The sequence below is a fragment of the Haliotis rubra genome, unplaced genomic scaffold, assembly GCF_003918875.1.
Source record: "Haliotis rubra isolate DU_JTF1 unplaced genomic scaffold, ASM391887v1 Scf288, whole genome shotgun sequence".
NCBI lineage: Eukaryota > Metazoa > Mollusca > Gastropoda > Lepetellida > Haliotidae > Haliotis > Haliotis rubra.
Genome location: NW_025766955.1, coordinates 952,113 through 971,354, shown reverse-complemented (window position 1 = coordinate 971,354; position 19,242 = coordinate 952,113). Strand labels below are relative to the sequence as shown.

General features: G+C 40.2%; 1 protein-coding gene across 1 annotated transcript; it reads right to left on the bottom strand.

The window, feature by feature from the left end:
* Nucleotides 1–4,750: 4,750 nt before the first annotated feature.
* On the bottom strand, nucleotides 4,751–10,109 carry LOC124281708. The gene is made up of 2 exons (XM_046717657.1): nucleotides 9,841–10,109; nucleotides 4,751–5,710 (listed from the first exon to the last, which is right to left on the bottom strand). Exons 1-2 carry the CDS (start codon nucleotides 10,016–10,018, stop codon nucleotides 5,001–5,003), a joined length of 888 nt encoding a protein of 295 aa, XP_046573613.1. The 5' UTR covers nucleotides 10,019–10,109; the 3' UTR covers nucleotides 4,751–5,000.
* Nucleotides 10,110–19,242: the final 9,133 nt, after the last annotated feature.

Genomic DNA, 19,242 nt, shown 5'->3' with positions numbered 1-19,242 from the left:
TTATAGTGAGGGTGTAGATGAGTGTGGTGGTTGACACCGAGGGTGATAGTGAGGGTGTAGATGAGTGTGGTACTGACACCCTGGGTGATAGTGTGTGTGTAGATGAGTGTGATGCTGACACTGTTGGTGCTAGTGAGGGTGTAGATGAGTTTGGTGTTTGACACCGAGGATGATAGTGAGGGTGTAGATGAGTGTGGTGTTGACACCGGGGGTGATAGTGAGGGTGTAGATGACCGTGGTGTTAACACCGAAGGAGATCAAGTAGTTGATGGTTCCTGGTGAGGTTGTAACTGAAGATGTTTGTGTAGAAGTTGTTGCTGACGAATGAAAACGAAGTTAGGAAGTATACTTACCTGTGTGGAAAGGACATTAAAACAACTAGATTATCAAAGAAATAAATTCAAAACTAGTAATTCAATCTAAACATTTTTAACTATAAATGACAAGACAATATATGAACAGGCTAGAGATCGCAAACAACTGAAGGAAGACCACCATACTAGGGACCATGTGGACTTACAGTTGGTATGCTGGATATGTTGGCAATGTGTTCGACAATTCCGTTACAAATTACATTGAAATACAATAATTTCATTTCCATTTAGTCTTGTTCCACTACACAATTATACCATGTCACAAAAGAATCTGTTAAAGTGTATACAATTAATCTATGTCCTGTGTCGCTAAGATGAAATGCAGCCGAAGTTCCAAGGTTCCACTGTCAGCAGTACCCTGGAGTCGAGCTGCTTAACGGACTCGGACTGTTCATCAGTCAGGAAGTTTGTGTGCTTCACGAAGACCTGCAAGTGTATACCTGGGTACAGCTTCAACCCTGCCAACAACAGTTGTATAAGACGTAAGTCAGTATTGAAGTGACAGGCTTTAAACAGCGCTCTGTGGCTGGTGCCCTTATGTAGCGGCGACATACTGGATATTTACTGGTCTCGCCCACCGTTTAGTTTGTTTTGTTTTGTCTTAGCTCACCTAGTCAGACAAACATAATATTGGTGTTAGTGGCGTTTATCTCACTTAAATATTGGGTACAAAAGTTACTTTTTCTCCTTTCCTATATTTTATCGTCTACATTACCGCGTGTCTAAATCATATACGTTTCCAATTCCCCAGGCTGCAATGCCATACGTTGTCTGACAATCTATTTCCCCAGGCTGCAATAATATAAGGTGTCTGACAATCTATTCCCCAGGCTGCAGTACATATGGTGACGGATTCACGACATACCGAGGCCTTTTTATATTAAAGAACAATGACATATTAGCAAGCCCTACAACTGAATGTTCTGATTTGTGCATTAGAGAGAAGACCTTTACTTGTTTAACTTATGAGGCAGTTATCGAGAGGGAATTGTGTGACCTTTCAAAATCCGGGTACCTGGACGTACCCGCGTCACAGAGAGGCAAGGGACACGCCTACTGGAGTCTTGCAGTGAGAAACTGTGCATAACACAGGGGTGGACACAGGAAATCGCCTCAGAGGGATCAAGATGTTTCTACTTGGTGCATAGATGTGAAATATACTTACAACCCATCAAAAGTTTAGACACGCTAGTGCAAATGTCGACACTTACTTCAGTCAACTGTTCTAAATTAGATTTTGCAAAATATCCCATACCGTGTAAAGCTACTGTTTACACATGAACTGATGTATTGTAAAACAAATTCGTAACGTTAAAAAGATTATTGCCATGAGTTCAATAAATGATGAAACTCATTGAAAATTGATGGATTCTTAACAAAACTTTACACCAAAACGCAGCTGTTCACATGCACGATATTTGCACATGTTTTTCAGCAATTTGATGCATGATCCTCATGCAATTCATCTGCATAAGGTTTGCAGTTAGTTCCCCAAAGTGAGTGGAGAATTTCATCTTCGATGTAACCACATATATATACAAAACATTTAGTGAGTGCTTTAAGTGAGTCTAAACTTTTAATGGGTAGCATACAAATCTTTGGAACTGTTTTCCCCCAACTGCGTATGTCTGCTCCATGTATTCTGTATTAAAAGATGGGGTGAATGGCATTGCCTTGACTACTATCTGAGTGGTCCATATTGTTACTTGATGAAGCTATACTGTAGTACGACATATTTAAACAATACATTTCAAATTAAAAACTGTCAACAAAGGATGTCATCATATTTAACAATACAATATAAAAACGGGCTATAGATCACCAGCAAGGTCGCCATGCTAGGGACCATGAGGACTTACAGTACTTTATGGGCCGTGGGGTAGTCTAGTGGTTAGTGTTAGCTTGTCACGCCGAAAACCCGGGTTAGATTCCCTACATGGGTACAATGTGTGAAGCCCATTTCTGGTGTCCCCCGCCGTGTTATTGCTGAAATATTGCTCAAACCGCCCTATCTTAATTTCACGAAGTTTGTTTTTACCCAATATTCTAAGCAAGGAGAAGAACAGGACCACGGGGAAAATCAACACAGAGAAGAGGATGGAGAGGAGGATATCATGAAGTCGCTCACAATGAAAGATGCCATCGGATTCATAGTGTTATAGGTAATGGAACTAAACGATCGAATGAAACAGAACTCGTACGATATTGACATGAAGAATGATGGGAAGTTTGACGATGAGGAGAGTAAAGTGTGCCTTAGAAGAGAGAAACAAATACTTGGTAAAGGCTGAAAGGGGAATAGAGAGAACACATAATGTGGAAATAAAACTAAGAGGTGATGTACAAATACTAGTACCATAGGCAGGAGATCAGGACTCTTCTGAGGGATTAAATAAAAACACCCACAGAAGAGGTATCGCATGTATAGACAGAGAAACAGAGTAGACAACATCAACTTTCAATTTAGAGATATGACAAAATCGGACACATAAGTTTTACACCCAAATAAGGAAGGTAAAGATACAGAGCTAACATTTGCTGATGTTCTTAAAACGCCAGTTAAGTTCCAAAACCTTCCAGGGAACGTCCCCCGAAGTTAGACGCAAGAGGTATGTTCTGTCTTGTGTAAGCACCGACAAATCCTTTGAAATTGTTAAGGATTCTATAGCAGCTTATGCTAAGAAGCGCGATGTTCATATCAAATCACAACCCTCCTTAAAAAGTGGGAGGGATATAACTGTAAATACACTGTTCGCATAAATGTAGACAATAGATCAGTAGAGAAAGTAGCAGAGCCCGGATTTCGGCCAAGGACTGTACCACAGACATTAATGACTCTTACTGACAAAATGACAATCGTCTTTACACTGATTCTTATGTTTAGTGTTGGTACTTGGAATACTAGAGCTGCCATGTACAATGGACAGCAACTTGACAAGCTATATGTGTAGTGTTTACTATTACGTTGTAACCTGAATGTTTTACAAACTTTCTTAACATCAGGGAAAAAACACGCCAGGCCGTTGAAATGTCATTAAGTTCTTTAATGTTCGATATATTTTGTTACAAATGGCACATTGTTTATTCAGAGTGTCAATATGGAAATCCACCTGCCACTTAATGTCAATGATTTGCACGTGCAAGTGGCTCTTTCTATGGAGTGTGGAGGGCAATACACATGCACCTGTTTGAAATCGCAGCTTAAAATGAGACGTTTTGGACACTTGCAGAACGGGGTCAGGCTATAGGCGTTCTTGGAATCTGGTCAAACTCAGCGACAGATTGCTGTCCGCTTCAGTGTGTCAGTGTGTTATATGGCAGAGATTTCAAGCCAATGGGTCCACGTATTTGGTGGGGTTTAGCAAAGGTTTTTGACGCCTATCATAGAGTGTTTGAAAGTCATTTTGCTGAAGAGAATAGGGTGGAGTAATGTAAAGAAAGCACATCGTCGAAACAATGTGTAAGGTACACGTGTTACGAAGAGTGAATGGTTGGGTTGAGAAAGACAGGACTATGAATAATGCCCTGCCTCGGGAAAACTGAAGAACTTCCAGTGCCTTAGCCCCTAGAGGTGAAACCAAATGACAATTATTAGAATGTCTGATTTTCAGTTGATCTGTCTTTTTAAGTATGTTCCCTGAAAGCAAACTGCTGATGGCTTCAAATCTTGTGATAATGATTGCAAATCGTTACTATTGTTCCGAAGTCCTCTGCTGTTCCACTGTCGTACATGGTGATAATAGTGGTTCAGCTGATAATGGTGAACGTGATGAACGTCTCCTCCCCGAAATAGTCCATATGTTTGCTTAACTGATTATTTCAACCAATGAATTGACAGGTAAGCACCTCAAGTAGTGATTACTGTATGAGGGTGACAATCGCTACATGCCATACATAGATGGTGGAGATAAGGGTTTCCCGCAGCCTTCATTCAACGTCATATTCTGTGAAATGGTTCTTTGTAAGGAAGCTTTTGTATGCAGAGCCAACCATGTGCATTGGTCCAAAATGTTTATAAAAACAAGTACCCATTTTTTTCCACTTGACATAGGAATGTATGTCAGTGGATGGAATAACTTTGCATGGTTATTTTATATGACGTTGATACAACATACAATCGGAGTAAATCTGCCCTTTGTTCGACACAAACTACCTGATAAATTCAGGTTGTTCGACGTTAAGCATAAACAAACCATGAAACGTAGAGTTGTAGATCATATCAATATGTCTCTCGTGGGAGGTACAGCTGTACAGTCACTTTTAGTGGATGAGTGGTTAATGTAGGGCCAGCCGGGATAAAACCGGACTGCCAATGTTATTCTTCCCTGTAATCTGTTACAACAAACTGTGGACATCACTGCATCGTAACAACACTATAAATTTGATATTATTTTATTACGATGAAAACTTTGGAGTACACTTCCAATGTTTACACTTGAGATTGATTTTATTACAATCGATGCAAATATATCATTTCAATTTTTTCTCACATCAGATTTGTATTTTTGTTGCGTGTGATATACGTACATTGCCTTGTACATCCCAACATTAAGGCAGAGTCCTGATGATGTAGGCTCACATCTAGAAGAGGATGGAGACACGCTTAAATATTGGAGTGGAAATGTTTCATACAACAGATAATGAAATGGCGGACAAGGAATACAAGCGTTCTAGGTTTCGGGGCACCATTTGTTTACTGTACATTTTATGAAGAGTTATAACGTTTGTCAGAGGAGCATTGCCAATACTCTCCATTGCTGGTGTATTTTCTGATATGATAAAGAGATGAACGGTGTCTTTTGGATCCAGGTGTTGCAAGAGTTGTTTCAACAGTGCCCACGCAATGATTTCGCTATCAGCATACAACGGTGCAATCTCATTGCAGTATTCCGTCTCCCGCAAACATCCGTATCCGACTACACGTCCGGTATCTGATCGAGCAATGAGAATGTTCTTTGCATGGCTGATGATCCAGTTTTTCAAGAAATAGTCCCTCTCACTTCCAGATACCTTCTCATCGTACGCACTCAGCTCCGTAAACATGGCCTCTTCATAGGGGACTGTAGTGACACCCAAGGTCGTTCCTGCTTTAGGAATGGCCCCCAAGATGACTTCCACTGGTCCACGCCTTAGGTGTACGTCATAGTAGAACGTGAAGCCATGGGTGTCGTACAGGTTTACGTAGGTGGCTGAAATGATGATGTTGGCGTCAGCCACTGCCTTGAGGGATTGCAGGTTCACATTACGTCCCACTCCTTTTCCTCTGAGGTCTTTCCTTATAAGATAGATACCACCAGCTACTGTCTCCTCGTTGAAATACACCAAAACCCTGCAACCTGTGAAACAAACACAAGGTATAGTGAGTGAGTAAAATGTAACGTCACATCGGCAACATTTCAGCCATATGATGATGAGAGTGAGTGAGTTTAATTTTACGCAGCAATATTCCATCTATATGGCGGCGGTCTGCAAATAATCGAATCTGGACCAGACAATCCAGTGATCAACAACATCAGTATCGATCTGCGCAACTGGGAACCGATGACATGTGTCAACCAAGTCAGCGAGACTGACCACCCGATCCCGTGCAGAACAATACAATATATAATAGAGTTACAGATCGCCAGCAGCTGAGGGTAGATCACCCTACCAGGGGCATATATCTTGAAAAACATGAGATTGATGTTTGGTGAAAAGTCTTTGGTTTATACATATAATACTACATGCATTTGTTTAACTACAGTCACGAGTTGCCATTAGTCTACGTAATGAACCTGATTGTCAGGCTTGCTGAGAAATCTTTGACGTTTGGTTTGACCGTTGTTTACCGCTGATGCCATTATGTTACGGGCTACGTGACCTCGGTCTTGTGATTGACAGCTTGAGCATAGTTCTACTAAATGGGATACGATGTCGTGCATCAACCGAATCTACAAGCCTGACCAACTGATTCAGTAAGTCGCCTCTTAAGTCCAGTTCTAACCCAGATCTTCACGAGGGTTGGGGGGTGGGGGGTTTACCATCGCTCTCCGTTGGAAAGGTGATGATAGTGATCGTTTTCCTGACGCCGTCATATTGCTCAATATTTCTGACTATGACGTTACAAAATACAACGTAAAGTCGCACTATGAGTTACTGACACTTTGAGTCTGATAAAGAGTAATGCCGAAACAACTCTCTGATACTTTAACCCCTGACACTTTTCAGATGGATTAACAGGCTTTCGCCCAGTTAGATTGCCTGCCATCTTCATTATTATGGACTATAAAACACAGGTTTTTATATACACGGCGGAGCCTCCTACCCCGGGAAAGACAAATGCCTGAGATACCTGGGTCCAAGGGCTGCTGGTCCACGGGGACGAAGTTGCTATGAAACCAACGCATAATTGCTAATTCCCTTCTGAAGGAAGTAAGTGAAAACGATGTTTTCAGTTTTGTGTGACTTTAAGGGGTAAATAATGTATATTTCATATGAACCCAGTTTGGCGTTGTTTGCAGTTTTCTCGCAAGAGGGTGTCGTTAGTACTATAAGCGCGAGTCTCGAGATGAAGATGTGAGAGTTGGCAAGTATGATAAGAGGGAAAGGCCTGAATATATGACTGTTTATCTCACACAGGTCAAGAAAATAAGTCAAACCCAAAATACGTGACGCCCGCTATATCTGTTAAACATTTGTAGAGCTACGGTCGTCTATGGCCATGACCGTAGGTTTAAATATATGTTTGTGCTGATTATGGTTCCTGTTTTGTCTGATCCACACCACGGATCAGGCGCGTAGCAAGCCAATTGTTTTTCGTGTAAGCCCGATAGGTTGCAAGGCTTCATATGTACATATTATTGAGGGCTTGCCCAACCTTTTAGCAACAATCATGTGTAAGCCCGGGCTGTTTTATAATGGTAGCTATGCCCCTGGTGATCGTGGATATCACGAATTGATAAATATGCAGGACCTGTATCAGTTCTGGCTTTCATCCCATGTCCAACTTCTACATTTAGTCTTTCATTAACTCCTGCTTCTGCTCTCTACCCAATAAACTTTTGTCTTTTAAAATATCAAAAGAAAGATTGTTCCTAGAAGTGTTGATGGTCTTACACACAATAGACATTAATTCTAAAACTGATGTAGGATAAATAGTGAATGCTGGTCTTACACACGAGGACTTAAGGCTAAAACTTATTTACAACAGCTGGTGCATGCTGGTCTTCCCCCAAAAGTAAATTGGCTCTTTTGTAATGATGCAGCATTTCGCCACAGACCACCTTTAACGTCTGTCAACATGTACGACACGTAGTATACACCGCATCTAGGCTACAGATAGCGGTGAAAGAAGTACACTGACCTTCCCATAATCCAAGGTTACCGTGACCTACTGACGAGATACACTTCCATAAGCAGGTGTGTACATAACATGAACAGGCAAAGTATCATGAAGATAGTTACCTAGTCTGTCTCACAGTCCCTGAACCACATTAATTTCCCTACTGCCAAGACCTCTCTGCAGTGCTAAAGCCCTAAATAAAGCAAGTCTAGATTTCCACAGGTTCAGGATCTCTGGTCTCCCTAGGGCTCCTTTTCAATATAAATGGGCTTGTTTGTTACTACCAAAATTATACATATTCAGAGACTAAGCCTTAGTCTAATAGTTACCCATTGTGTCTCCCTGAAACAACTTTTCACGTCCAAATCTAAAACCTTTTGACAAAGCGCTATTTGATACTCGACTGTCAAACCAATGCAATGACCACGAGGTCGGGTTTGGTCAGATGTTTGTTTGGTTGGTCTGTTGTTTAATGCCGCAATCAGCAATACTCTAAGTATATGGCGGCGGTCTGTAAGAACTCGAGCGTGAACCAGACACCCCAGTGGTCAACAGCATAAGCATCGATCTCATGTGACAACCAAATCAGCGAGCCTGACCACCAGATCTCGTTAGTCACCCCTTCTGGACCAATTCTAACCCGGATCTTCACAGGTATTGGTCAAAAGAGACAACGATGGCAACAGTGGTCAACTTTATGTTTGCATATCTAGTCCAAATAGCATGCCAATCGACGTATGAAATAGCTTTAGCTATGTGCAAGGAATGACTCAAGGCTTCTATCATTCTAGAATAGACATAATATACAGTGAGTAATCGAGATTGACTTGAGTCAAGTTTAATTGTTGTTCTACATTTGTTTTTACAGTTATAGGAAACGAAATCATAGTGGTGGTAGTGATTATAAGGGCTCCTGGAAGTCATTGCATGTGGTCAGTGTAGGATAAAAGACGACTCCGAGGTTTGGGTGTAGAATGTAAAACCTCAGGGGAAGGAAATTTCCTGACACTGAGGTTTTACATTCTCAACCAAAACCGAGGGGGAGTCTTTTATCAAACTTATAAACCGTCTAAGACAACAAAAATTACATATGTATTATTTTCAATTTGTGCATGTACTGAGTAGAACAACATTGATGGAACAGCCCGCAAATGATGGAACAGCCGGTGTCAACTGGGATGCGACTGGCAGCCAACACCTTGCCGCGCTCGCGCAATGGTCGTGCTCTGCACGCGCTACCCGTGTCCTGCACGTGCTCTGCCCGCTACCTGTCTTGTGAGAAACACATGGTTCATACTGACAAACAATCTCATCCTTCACAGCGACCCTTCGTAGCGTAGTGGATAAAACCGCCAAGCTAGAGAGCGATGGGTTGCGGGTTCGAAACCAGTTATCGCCACTAAATATTGGAAGTTTTCTATAATGAGATATGTTACGATCAGTCATAGCAAGACAAAGTTGTATCAGTCATAAATAATGGTCATTTCAAAATCTCATATCAGGGTATGAGGTTTTACAACGACCATTGTAAAACTTCGTACCTCGCATGAGGTTTTACAGTGATCATTGTAAAACCTCCTGCAATTGTAAAACCTCTTCCGAGGTTATTCCATAATGCGAAGCAACTGCAAAAACAATAGACAACATTGGCCATAGGTTTATAAATACAAGTAATATGTAACTGACAAAACCGATAAAACTTTGTGCAAGGTAGTTTGTACAAAAACAAAATTATACACTGATTTCACAAAAGGACATATAGCCCTTCACGCCCCCTTGCCCTAGACGACGCCATAAATTCAGATAAGTAGAGCGCGTAACAGCTGACTGTGCAGTTAGCGGTTGCCAGTTGCTTTGTTCGCCCGGGTTTTGAGGCAAGGGTAAAAATATAGCAGACTCTCACGTGCGCATTTCTTACTCACCAAGATAATCGTCTCTTCATCAATACAAGAGCACCTAAACCACTCATCAAAACTCACACACACACAAGCACGCATGTGTGCACGCACGCACACACACACACACAAGCACGCACGCACACACGCGCACACACACACACACCAACTCGTCACCAATCATGATTGCAACATACTTTCGGACCAGCAACGCTAAATGTTTGTTTCATTGCAGTCAACACAAACTTACCCAGTATTTCGCCTGAGTCGGATTCAGCTACAAACCAAGCCCTTGAATCCATATCAAACGTGCAGTACAGTAAGTCAGTTGGAATCTCCCACTCGTCTATGTTTATCAGGTTCTTTATGGCGGCAACATCAGTGCGAGTCGCCTTCCTGACAGAGTACTCCGGAACAACACCAGACATGTTGAAATGAGACGAGAAGGACTGTGATATATACAGACGAACAGAAAGCTGGACTCCGGGCGTTACAGTGAGGTGAAGCTGGCAAATTGACCTATTTTACGGCTACAGTGATCACGTGCCCTGGGAGGCGTCAAGTTCCTAGACACGATATGGGGTCACAGTCCATAATTTTGTGAAACCCTATTTAAGTCGAAGATGCTCACGGTTAACTCTAAATTGTATTTGTTCGTGTAAATATGGACAGTGCATATATAGTCCACTTTAGAATTATGGTTAAAACAACTATTTCGTGGGATTTCGGAAATATTTCTGATTGTCACCTTGGAAGTACGCTTTATAACTTAACAATTTTCCGTATCTTGGTGTTCGCGGCCAAAAGTTGGCTATTCATAAATGAAACTAAAACATTTTATCATCACTGATTTACCCAATATAACTGTGTTGAAACAAGTCCGCATTGTTCTCTTTTTTCAGAAAATCGGATAAATATTTGTTTTCATAACTATTCAAGGTATTTATCTCAGTTGTTGTTCCTTTAGTCCTCTTTCGTTTAGACAGCCTCCCTTTACTTTGAGTTAGTTCGAAGGTTGCATTGTGTACGGTGCGGCAATCTAATATTAATAATTAGGGGTGGGTATTGCAGAGAATTTTCATATTGCGATATATTGCGATACAAAAGCATATATTGCGATATGTATTGCAATATATTGCAAGATGTTTTTTCCAACAAAAAAGTACTTATAATCGAGTTAATGCTTGATTTATAAAGCAAAACCACAACAAAATCACTTTGCTTGATTAACCTTAATACAAACTTTTAATGATGACAAAGTACAAATGTAAATAATATTTAGCACAAATGAAACAAGGAAAAGAACTTAACAATCCAGTTAAATGTAATTTTCAGCCCGATCATTCCCAACCCCCTTTCCACAATCATCAAGATTTCCGAGTGTTACGAAGTTTTCCGAATGCATGTCAAAATACCGGTTTTCGATCAGCATATCGCAATACGTATCGTTTCTATGTGTGAACCGGTAAATACCAGTAAACCAATTATATGCAGCAGCCCTATTAATAATAGTGTCTTATTTACTTTTAAACGCGTCTTGATAGTACAAATGGACAAGCGGTCCCATATTCACTCTTCACACAATGAAACACATAAGCCATAAATATCAGTGAGAGTGGTCTGGGAAGTTAGATGGAAGTCAGATGAACAACCTGAAGCAATGAAATTCTCTGATCATATCTACTACAAAGGTGAGTATGATATTGGGAACAGCCACAATTAGACAATGACCTGACAAAGTGAACTCTGAGTTGAAGCACAAGGTGACAGAAATAACAAACCAACAGTGCTTTACATGCGACTGGTATTGTGTTTCCGAACTTTGTCGGAAACACAAAGTCTATTTATACTGATAATCAAGAATGAACCATTACTAAATATACACAGTGACATTTCAGTTTTCCTAACAGCGTCCGGATGAATCTAGATAAACCTGGGGCTTCCCTGTATAGCTTCAAACGTTTATGTTGTTTCACTGCTTGAACATATCCTCTATGTTGGACTTGAAGGTTGGTCCTCGTGTAGTTGTTTCACTGCTTAAACATATCCACTATGTTGGACTTGAAGGTTGGTCCTCGTGTAGTTGTTTCACTGCTTGAACATATCCACTATGTTGGACTTGAAGGTTGGTCCTCGTGTAGTTGTTTCACTGCTTGAACATATCCACTATGTTGGACTTGAAGGTTGGTCCTCGTGTAGTTGTTTCACTGCTTGAACATATCCACTGTGTTGGACTTGAAGGTTGGTCCTCGTGTAGTTGTTTCACTGCTTGAACATATCCACTATGTTGGACTTGAAGGTTGGTCTTCGAGCCAGGTGTTGCATCCTGTACTCCCTGTATCTGACATCGGCAGGGTGCTAGCCATCGGCAGGACTCAAGGCAAGATTCACACTCTGATAACGGAACAAAATCACTCGCATTGTAACTACAGGAAACAGTCCTTTTACCATCACCTACGCGGCATGATAAGCTAAAGTACAAGTGACACAGGTTCAGAGAACTACTCTAACGTGAGGGAATAAGCCAATTTTTATCAGCTCATTGTAACTGTATGGCGTCAATCATGCTCACATGTGGCAAGTATGATGTTTGCTGTAGAAGCTATTGTGAGATTAAAAGAAACCGCCATTGTCACACAGCAACCTGCATACTGGAAACTCCCAGTATATGCGTGTCTAAGAAAGACTGATTTCACCTCATCAAAGACTTTGAAAAAGAAACTTGACCTGCTAATTGAGGGTTCTACAACATGTTCGACTTCATCAAGTGCTAAACATATCAAGGAATTAAAACTTGCATCTACCGTCAATTTTGAAAATTTCCCTCACACTATTAATTTAGATAAACCATCTTGTATTGCGGTTCATGGTGATTACACTGATCAGTATGTACCTGTGCCATTACAACCACAGTTTCCTTAAGTGATCACTGAGCTGTTTGATGAAGTATGGTTGGCATCCCATGCAATGATGTTTTACTACACTGTCACAACATTATAAATCAACTAAACATTACAGCAGAGGAGGTTTCAGCAGTTGAAGCAGCAACAAGAAACCAAGCGTGTTCCCCAGTTTGGTTTCAGTTCAGGGCTGGCCGTATAACAGCATCAAAGATGAAGAGTGTCAATCGTACATCACTGCCTGACCCTTCGAGGAGTTTACTTCGCCTCATCTGTTCTCCGACTGAGGTCAAGTTTTCTAATACAGATGGGGATGTAGCCATGAAGTAACAGCTAGAGACACATATGAGAAATTGTCTTCTGAGCGTCACCATGACTTCAGTGTTGAGGAATGTGGCTTATTCCTCAGCTGTGAGTATCCACATCTTGGGGCAACTCCTGATGGTATTGCTGACTGTGGCTGTTGTGGAAGGAGCTGTCTTGATATTAAGTGTCCACTCTGTGCAAAGGATGACTTTGTTGATAATAATATAGTTTACCTAGAGGAGATTAATGGGTCACTGCAATTAAAAAGGGACAGTCAGTATTATTACCAGGTGCAAACACAGCTATTTGTAACTAATCATGATTACTGTGACTTTGTTGTTTGGACAAACAATGATATATTTGTGGAAAGAATTACACCTTGTATGGCATTCTGGAAACCAGTAGCTGATCATGCAATGCAGTTCTTCACATACGTTATTCTACCAGAGATTGTTGCACGACACTTCCTGAACACATGTGCGCAAAAAAGTGTTGATAAGGAAGTGTTTTGTACCAAAGCCAGGAAATGGTTTTGTAAACACTGTTCAACAAATGGTACACACTGTTCAGCAAATAACAGAAGAAAGAAGCGGAAACACAATAGTGAAGAGTTTCATGAACAATATCTTATCAGTGTAACTTTAGATAATGTGTCTCAAGTCTCGCTGATACCAAGCAACTTGTTCTGTGTCTGTGATGACACACCACCTCTTTATTGAACTTGTTCTCGAAATGATATTGATGTCATATTTTGTTGGCACTACACGAAGGCCAACATAGACCTAAAGCAATCACAGATAATGATTCAGCATGTTAAGAATACATTTATTACTATAACTGACAGATTGTACATTTGAACAGTAAGTCATAGTCTTGTGTATGAAATATTTTCCATTGATTTGTGACATTGGTCAAACAGTTGATGGGATAATTATGCAGCTGAATTATTGTGTGAAGCAAAACATCAGTAAAGCCAATTGAATATGATGTGATTTCACTGACAAATCATTTTGTGACATAAGATCTGCTTGAATACTGACAACACATCACAGTGTTTGAAATAGCTACTTGCCTGCTAGCCAAATCTGATGGTGAATTGGGCCAGTAATATACTGTTAAAGCTATCCCAACTGGCCAGTTGAAAATCTCAGATAATTTGTTCATTGTTTAATGCACATGAATATGATGAAGTCATTTATGAAGGTGTTAAAAGTCTGTCCTCAAAAGTTTAGTGATATTTATTATATATCACTATATAGAAAATGTTAACAGCATTGCGCAAGAGAAGTTAGGAACCATTACTTCAAAGGGTCGACAATAACCTGCCATCTGTAATTACCAAACATAACACCAAATCTGACCAATGTGCATTTTGATATTGATATTTTGCCGGTGAAGTATGATGTGGGCAAGCGCCATTTGTGCTTAACTAGCCCTCCTTGCCAGTGACTTTACAAAATTAATTCAAACTGAACACATTTATGATCATTAATGATGAAACATATGTTATATTTGGGATTACACTTTCTCAGTAAAGTACACATTTTAGTCCTTTTTTGGTTGAGTCCCATCCGGTATTCGAACCCACACCCTCAGAGTCAGGCACCTAATCGCCAGCACACAAAGTCAGACGCCTAGACCGCTCAGCGTGTGTGCTGGCGATTAGGTGCCTGACTCTGAGGGTGTGGGTTCGAATACCGGATGGGACTCAGCCCAAGAAATTACTAGAATCTGTACTTTACTGAGAAAGTGTAATCCCAAATATAACATATGTTACATTTGACCACTTTCTAAAATGGCATTGTGTATTTCATTAATGATGAAGTTATCAAATAATACCTTTTTAAAAATTGAAGTGAACAACATTGATCATGGTAATGTTAGAAACATATTATTAACCGACAATGCTGTAATCTCTATCAGATGCAAAATACAATGTGGCTCTAGTTGCCATTGAACATGTAAAGGTGGGTGTATTCCCGAATGCTAAATGTGCCAACATCAAAAACACACTTGACCTTTCATTTATGTTTTTCATCTTTTGTAAGTCTCACAAGATATAAGTAACCTTCACTCAGATGGAACAACTGATGGACACGTGTTGGTAAGTGCATAAAAAAACATGAACAAGCTTGTAAAGGAATGTATCTGTTTCATTTTTCTTTGTCATTAGGTAATAAATGGGAATAGTGCTGCTGAGTATCATGTATTTTTGACGGACACTACCAATAACTCTTTTACATGAATTCTTACATTGGCAATTTTTCTTGTTTTCTCTACTTCAGCGCCACTTAACCGTGGTTTAACTCGTGTAAATGCTGGAATCCTTAACTCCGCTCCTACAGAACCAATAATTTCTTGTATGTCACAGCCTCTGTCTGCTAATACTGCTAATTGGTAAAATCACTATTATTTGTTAAACACTTATCACTAACACGACCTCCCCATTCCTCAGAAATGTAACTTACAGAACCTTGGGGAGTGATGCCAATAAGATATTTTACAGTATTTTGATTCTTGTACGTTGACCATGTCTGGGTTCTAGCTGTCAAATTGGAAGGTCTGTCAATTAAAATCTCCAAACAACGTAACATTGATATATTTGGGATTACACTTTCTCAGTAAAGTACAGATTCTAGTACTATTGAGGGGTTGGGGGTGGGGGGTTTGAGTCCCAGATTCGAACCCACACCCTCAAACATATGTTACATTTGACCACTCCTAAAATGCCATTGTGTATTCATTAGCTTTCGGCCGTGGGAGCCGTGCCAATTAACACTTATCAGAGGGGTACACAAAGTCCGCAGTCTAGACTACCAGTTGTCCAACTTCAATTTTTGTGGAAGCCGCGGTGGCTGAGCGGTCTAGGCGTCTGACTTTGTGTGCTGGCGATTAGCTGCCTGACTTTAAGGGTGTGGGTTCGAATCCCGGATGGGACTCAAACACACACACACACACACACACACCCCAAAAAAAATAAATTAAAATAAAATATACTAGAATCTGTACATTTGACCACTTCCTAAAATGGCATTGTGTATTTCATAATCTCAAAATAGTCTATAATAACAGACACTCTGCGTAGAAAGTACCTTTTGAATACCATTGGCATTGTTTTCCATAAATCCTCTCTTTCTGGCCAGAACACAAGTTGTTTCAAGTTGATGTACAAGACATCCATAACCTGATTAAATGTCCTGGAAATTGTAGTTTTGCTGATACCAAACCTGTAACTTAGGTCAATAGTGGGTAAATTCAGTCTGAGTCTCATTAATGTAATAATTAACTTTTGAAACTTTGTCAGAGATGAATGTGAATATTCCATATGATACTAGATTGAACAATGCAATTAGTGTTACAAAAGAAGGCAGACCAGTATAATAGCGTACTTTATCATCATCACCTTCATAGTCTTCAGTAGTATCTGCTTTCATTTTATTGACTATCTTCTTAAGTAGATTATTCTCATGTTTTAAAGATTCATTTTCTGATTTAAGAATGTCGATTTCAATTTTGCAACATTTAAGTTCCTGTTCGGGTGTAAGATCATGCTGCTAATCTACTGGTTCAGTCTCTGATTCTGCCTCACAAAGTTCCTTTTCAAGATCAAACCGCAGGTTCAGGAGTCTTGATGCTTCCTTGCGCTCCTAAATGACAAAGAACACTGGTTCCTTAGCTAATTACATGTATTTCAGTTACACTCATGTAGCAATTGCGCTGAGAACATAAAAGTGTTGTTAAAACAGTTTTATCCCAGTGTTCAAAAATAAAACTTGGAAATCAAGAGGTTCTTACAATAACCCTTATATGTATGATGTAAATAATTAATGATTGAGGGGAATATGTGTGTTCAAGGAATTTCGACTACTGGGCAAATCAGAACTGCCCAAATGAACAGATAGACAGAAAATTTTATTTAATTAAGTGTCACAAGTCAGTTACATACGAAATATACATACATAAAAAAACATAAACCTGTTTACTTTACTTGCAGACGGAAGGAACGAGAATCCTTGTTGTCGTTGTCACGCTTGCCATAGCCAATTTTCAAAGTTGGTATCCAGTCGGGATGGGTGTCCTGATGCAAGGCCGAAGGAGAACCTGGAGAAAATTATTTGATTATTATTATTATCATCACAATATTACACAGTTAACTGTATGGAGGCATGCAGAGTTAAGGCATGTTCCTACTGTTTAAAATTATCAGTGACAGCCTTAAGTTAGTCAGCATGGCCTGATATGTCACGGGTCACCTGGACTATTTCAAATATTATGGCCTTATATAATACAGCGAAGCGGGTTAAAATTCGTGTATTCAATCATGTCGAAGAAGAAACGAATAAATTCGTTACGCCAAAGCTGGTTTGGAAAGACAGATATTTCCTTCTATCGGTGTCATATTACTGACAGGATAACGAGTTTGATTAGTAAAACAACCGAACCTAATTTCGTATTACGCAGAGTTACCGGCCATTCACATTGTACTTACCACCTTCAAAATGATCGCTGCACACACGCATGTATTTGGTATCCTTGAATGCAAGATCCTCCCGATTGACAGCTGCAAACCACAGACGGCGTCGTTTCTGACTGATATCTCTTGTTTTCTCATCACTATTACTGATAATGGCTGGGAATCTGTAAAATATCTTCTTGTCTAGGGTTGCACGGTTGCTACATTTAACACCGCGCACAAAATGGGCATTTCGGCATCTGGTCGAATATCGGACTTGTTTACGTTTCGCGCTTGCAAGGTTGACAACCAACATGGCGGCCGCGCACTGCATCATGGGTACTGAAACCCCTCTATACAATACTCTCGCCACTGGCCAATACGACATCGTTCTTTGTTGGTTACCTGTTCATGTTGCAGACAATACAAGAGCCGGGGTGGCAGCTCCTTATAACGGTAGGGTAGTCATGTGGTTAAAATGAAGCTTGTCACGCAGAAGACCCGGGTTCGATCCCGACATGGATACAATGTGTGAAGACCATTTCTGATGCCCCGCCATGATGTTGCTGGAATACTGCTAAAAGCGTCGTAAAACAATACTCACTCACTCACCCACATAATAAAACAGTTTATCAGTCTCTCACCTCTCAATGCCCTACAGTGATTATAAACAATGCATTGAAAATATGTTCATTCCATGACGCAAAGCAGATCGGACAAGCAAATGGGTAAAAATATACTTCTTGAATTGAAACAAAAATTAGTTTTTCGTCGACATAGCTAGTCATTTTATCCACACTTACCATGCAACAACTACATTTGGTCATTATCCTGATACTCCGACACTTATTCCACTGGCCAATGTAACGCACCTGCAATATGACAAAATATCTATCGTTTAATAGTTTATCTTGCTATTGTCTTATTTTGCAAAGTATGAATCTGTCCCCAAAGCAATACGAAATCTCTGTTGACTCCATCGATTGTGCAATTCTACTTTACCATGAGTATGTGTTAAAGAATACATTTCAAACAGGGATGTTTCATAAGCGAGTATATGTGCTGGCACAAAGCTTATATATACAAGTAGTCGTGAATCTTTGATACAGGTGGTGATAAACAGTTGTATAATGTTTCTAGACATTGAAAAACAAACTTTCACTGACACAAACAACTTTTGTGCAAGCAAGACAAAGGTGACTTTTAACTCTGGTTACATCAGCAAAACACAAGAAAGCGGGATCAAGAAACACTCTAGTTCCATCCATGGTTCATTGGAAGCTCTGACGAAATGGACCAGGCGATGTCCAATTGTCAATTAAGTCCAGATAAAACAACGACATGTGTTACCTGCTTCATCGAATTGGTCGCCATGTGCTCCCTGACAGTCATGACCATGTAGACTGGTATCGGTAGAAGGGGCAGCACTGCAAGAATCCAGCCGGTGTAGAGGCTAGCTTGGAAACTCGTACTTGCCATAGTTCGGTGGCTCGTAGCGGAGAAGTGTCAGGATGAAAGTGATCTGACAGAACACCGTAGACATATTATGCTTATACTTTTGTTGTAGTTGATGGTTTCCTATTTGCAACACTATTGAACATTACTTTGTATGCATTGGTGGAGTTTCATCGTGTCATGAAATTGATTATTTGTACTTCTCGATTTTCACAATTTGCCTGGATAAATACCATGAACAAGTAGTAGTATCAATATTGAGAACTGACGATCAATGATCTTTAAGCCTGGAGTACATACTGTCAGATTATATTGAAACGTCCAATCTTCACAGTGAAGACCAATTATCTAATGCCTATATGGGCACTGTGTTTGAAGCCTGTTTCGGTGTCCTTCGCTGATATTATTGGAATATTGCATTAATATAAAGGTGGTCTAAACCAATTATCACTCACAGTTAAGACTGCTGGTGTCATAAATACCAAGAGAACCTTGATGAGAGGTGATAGTCGTTTTCGATACATCATCTCCACGTCGT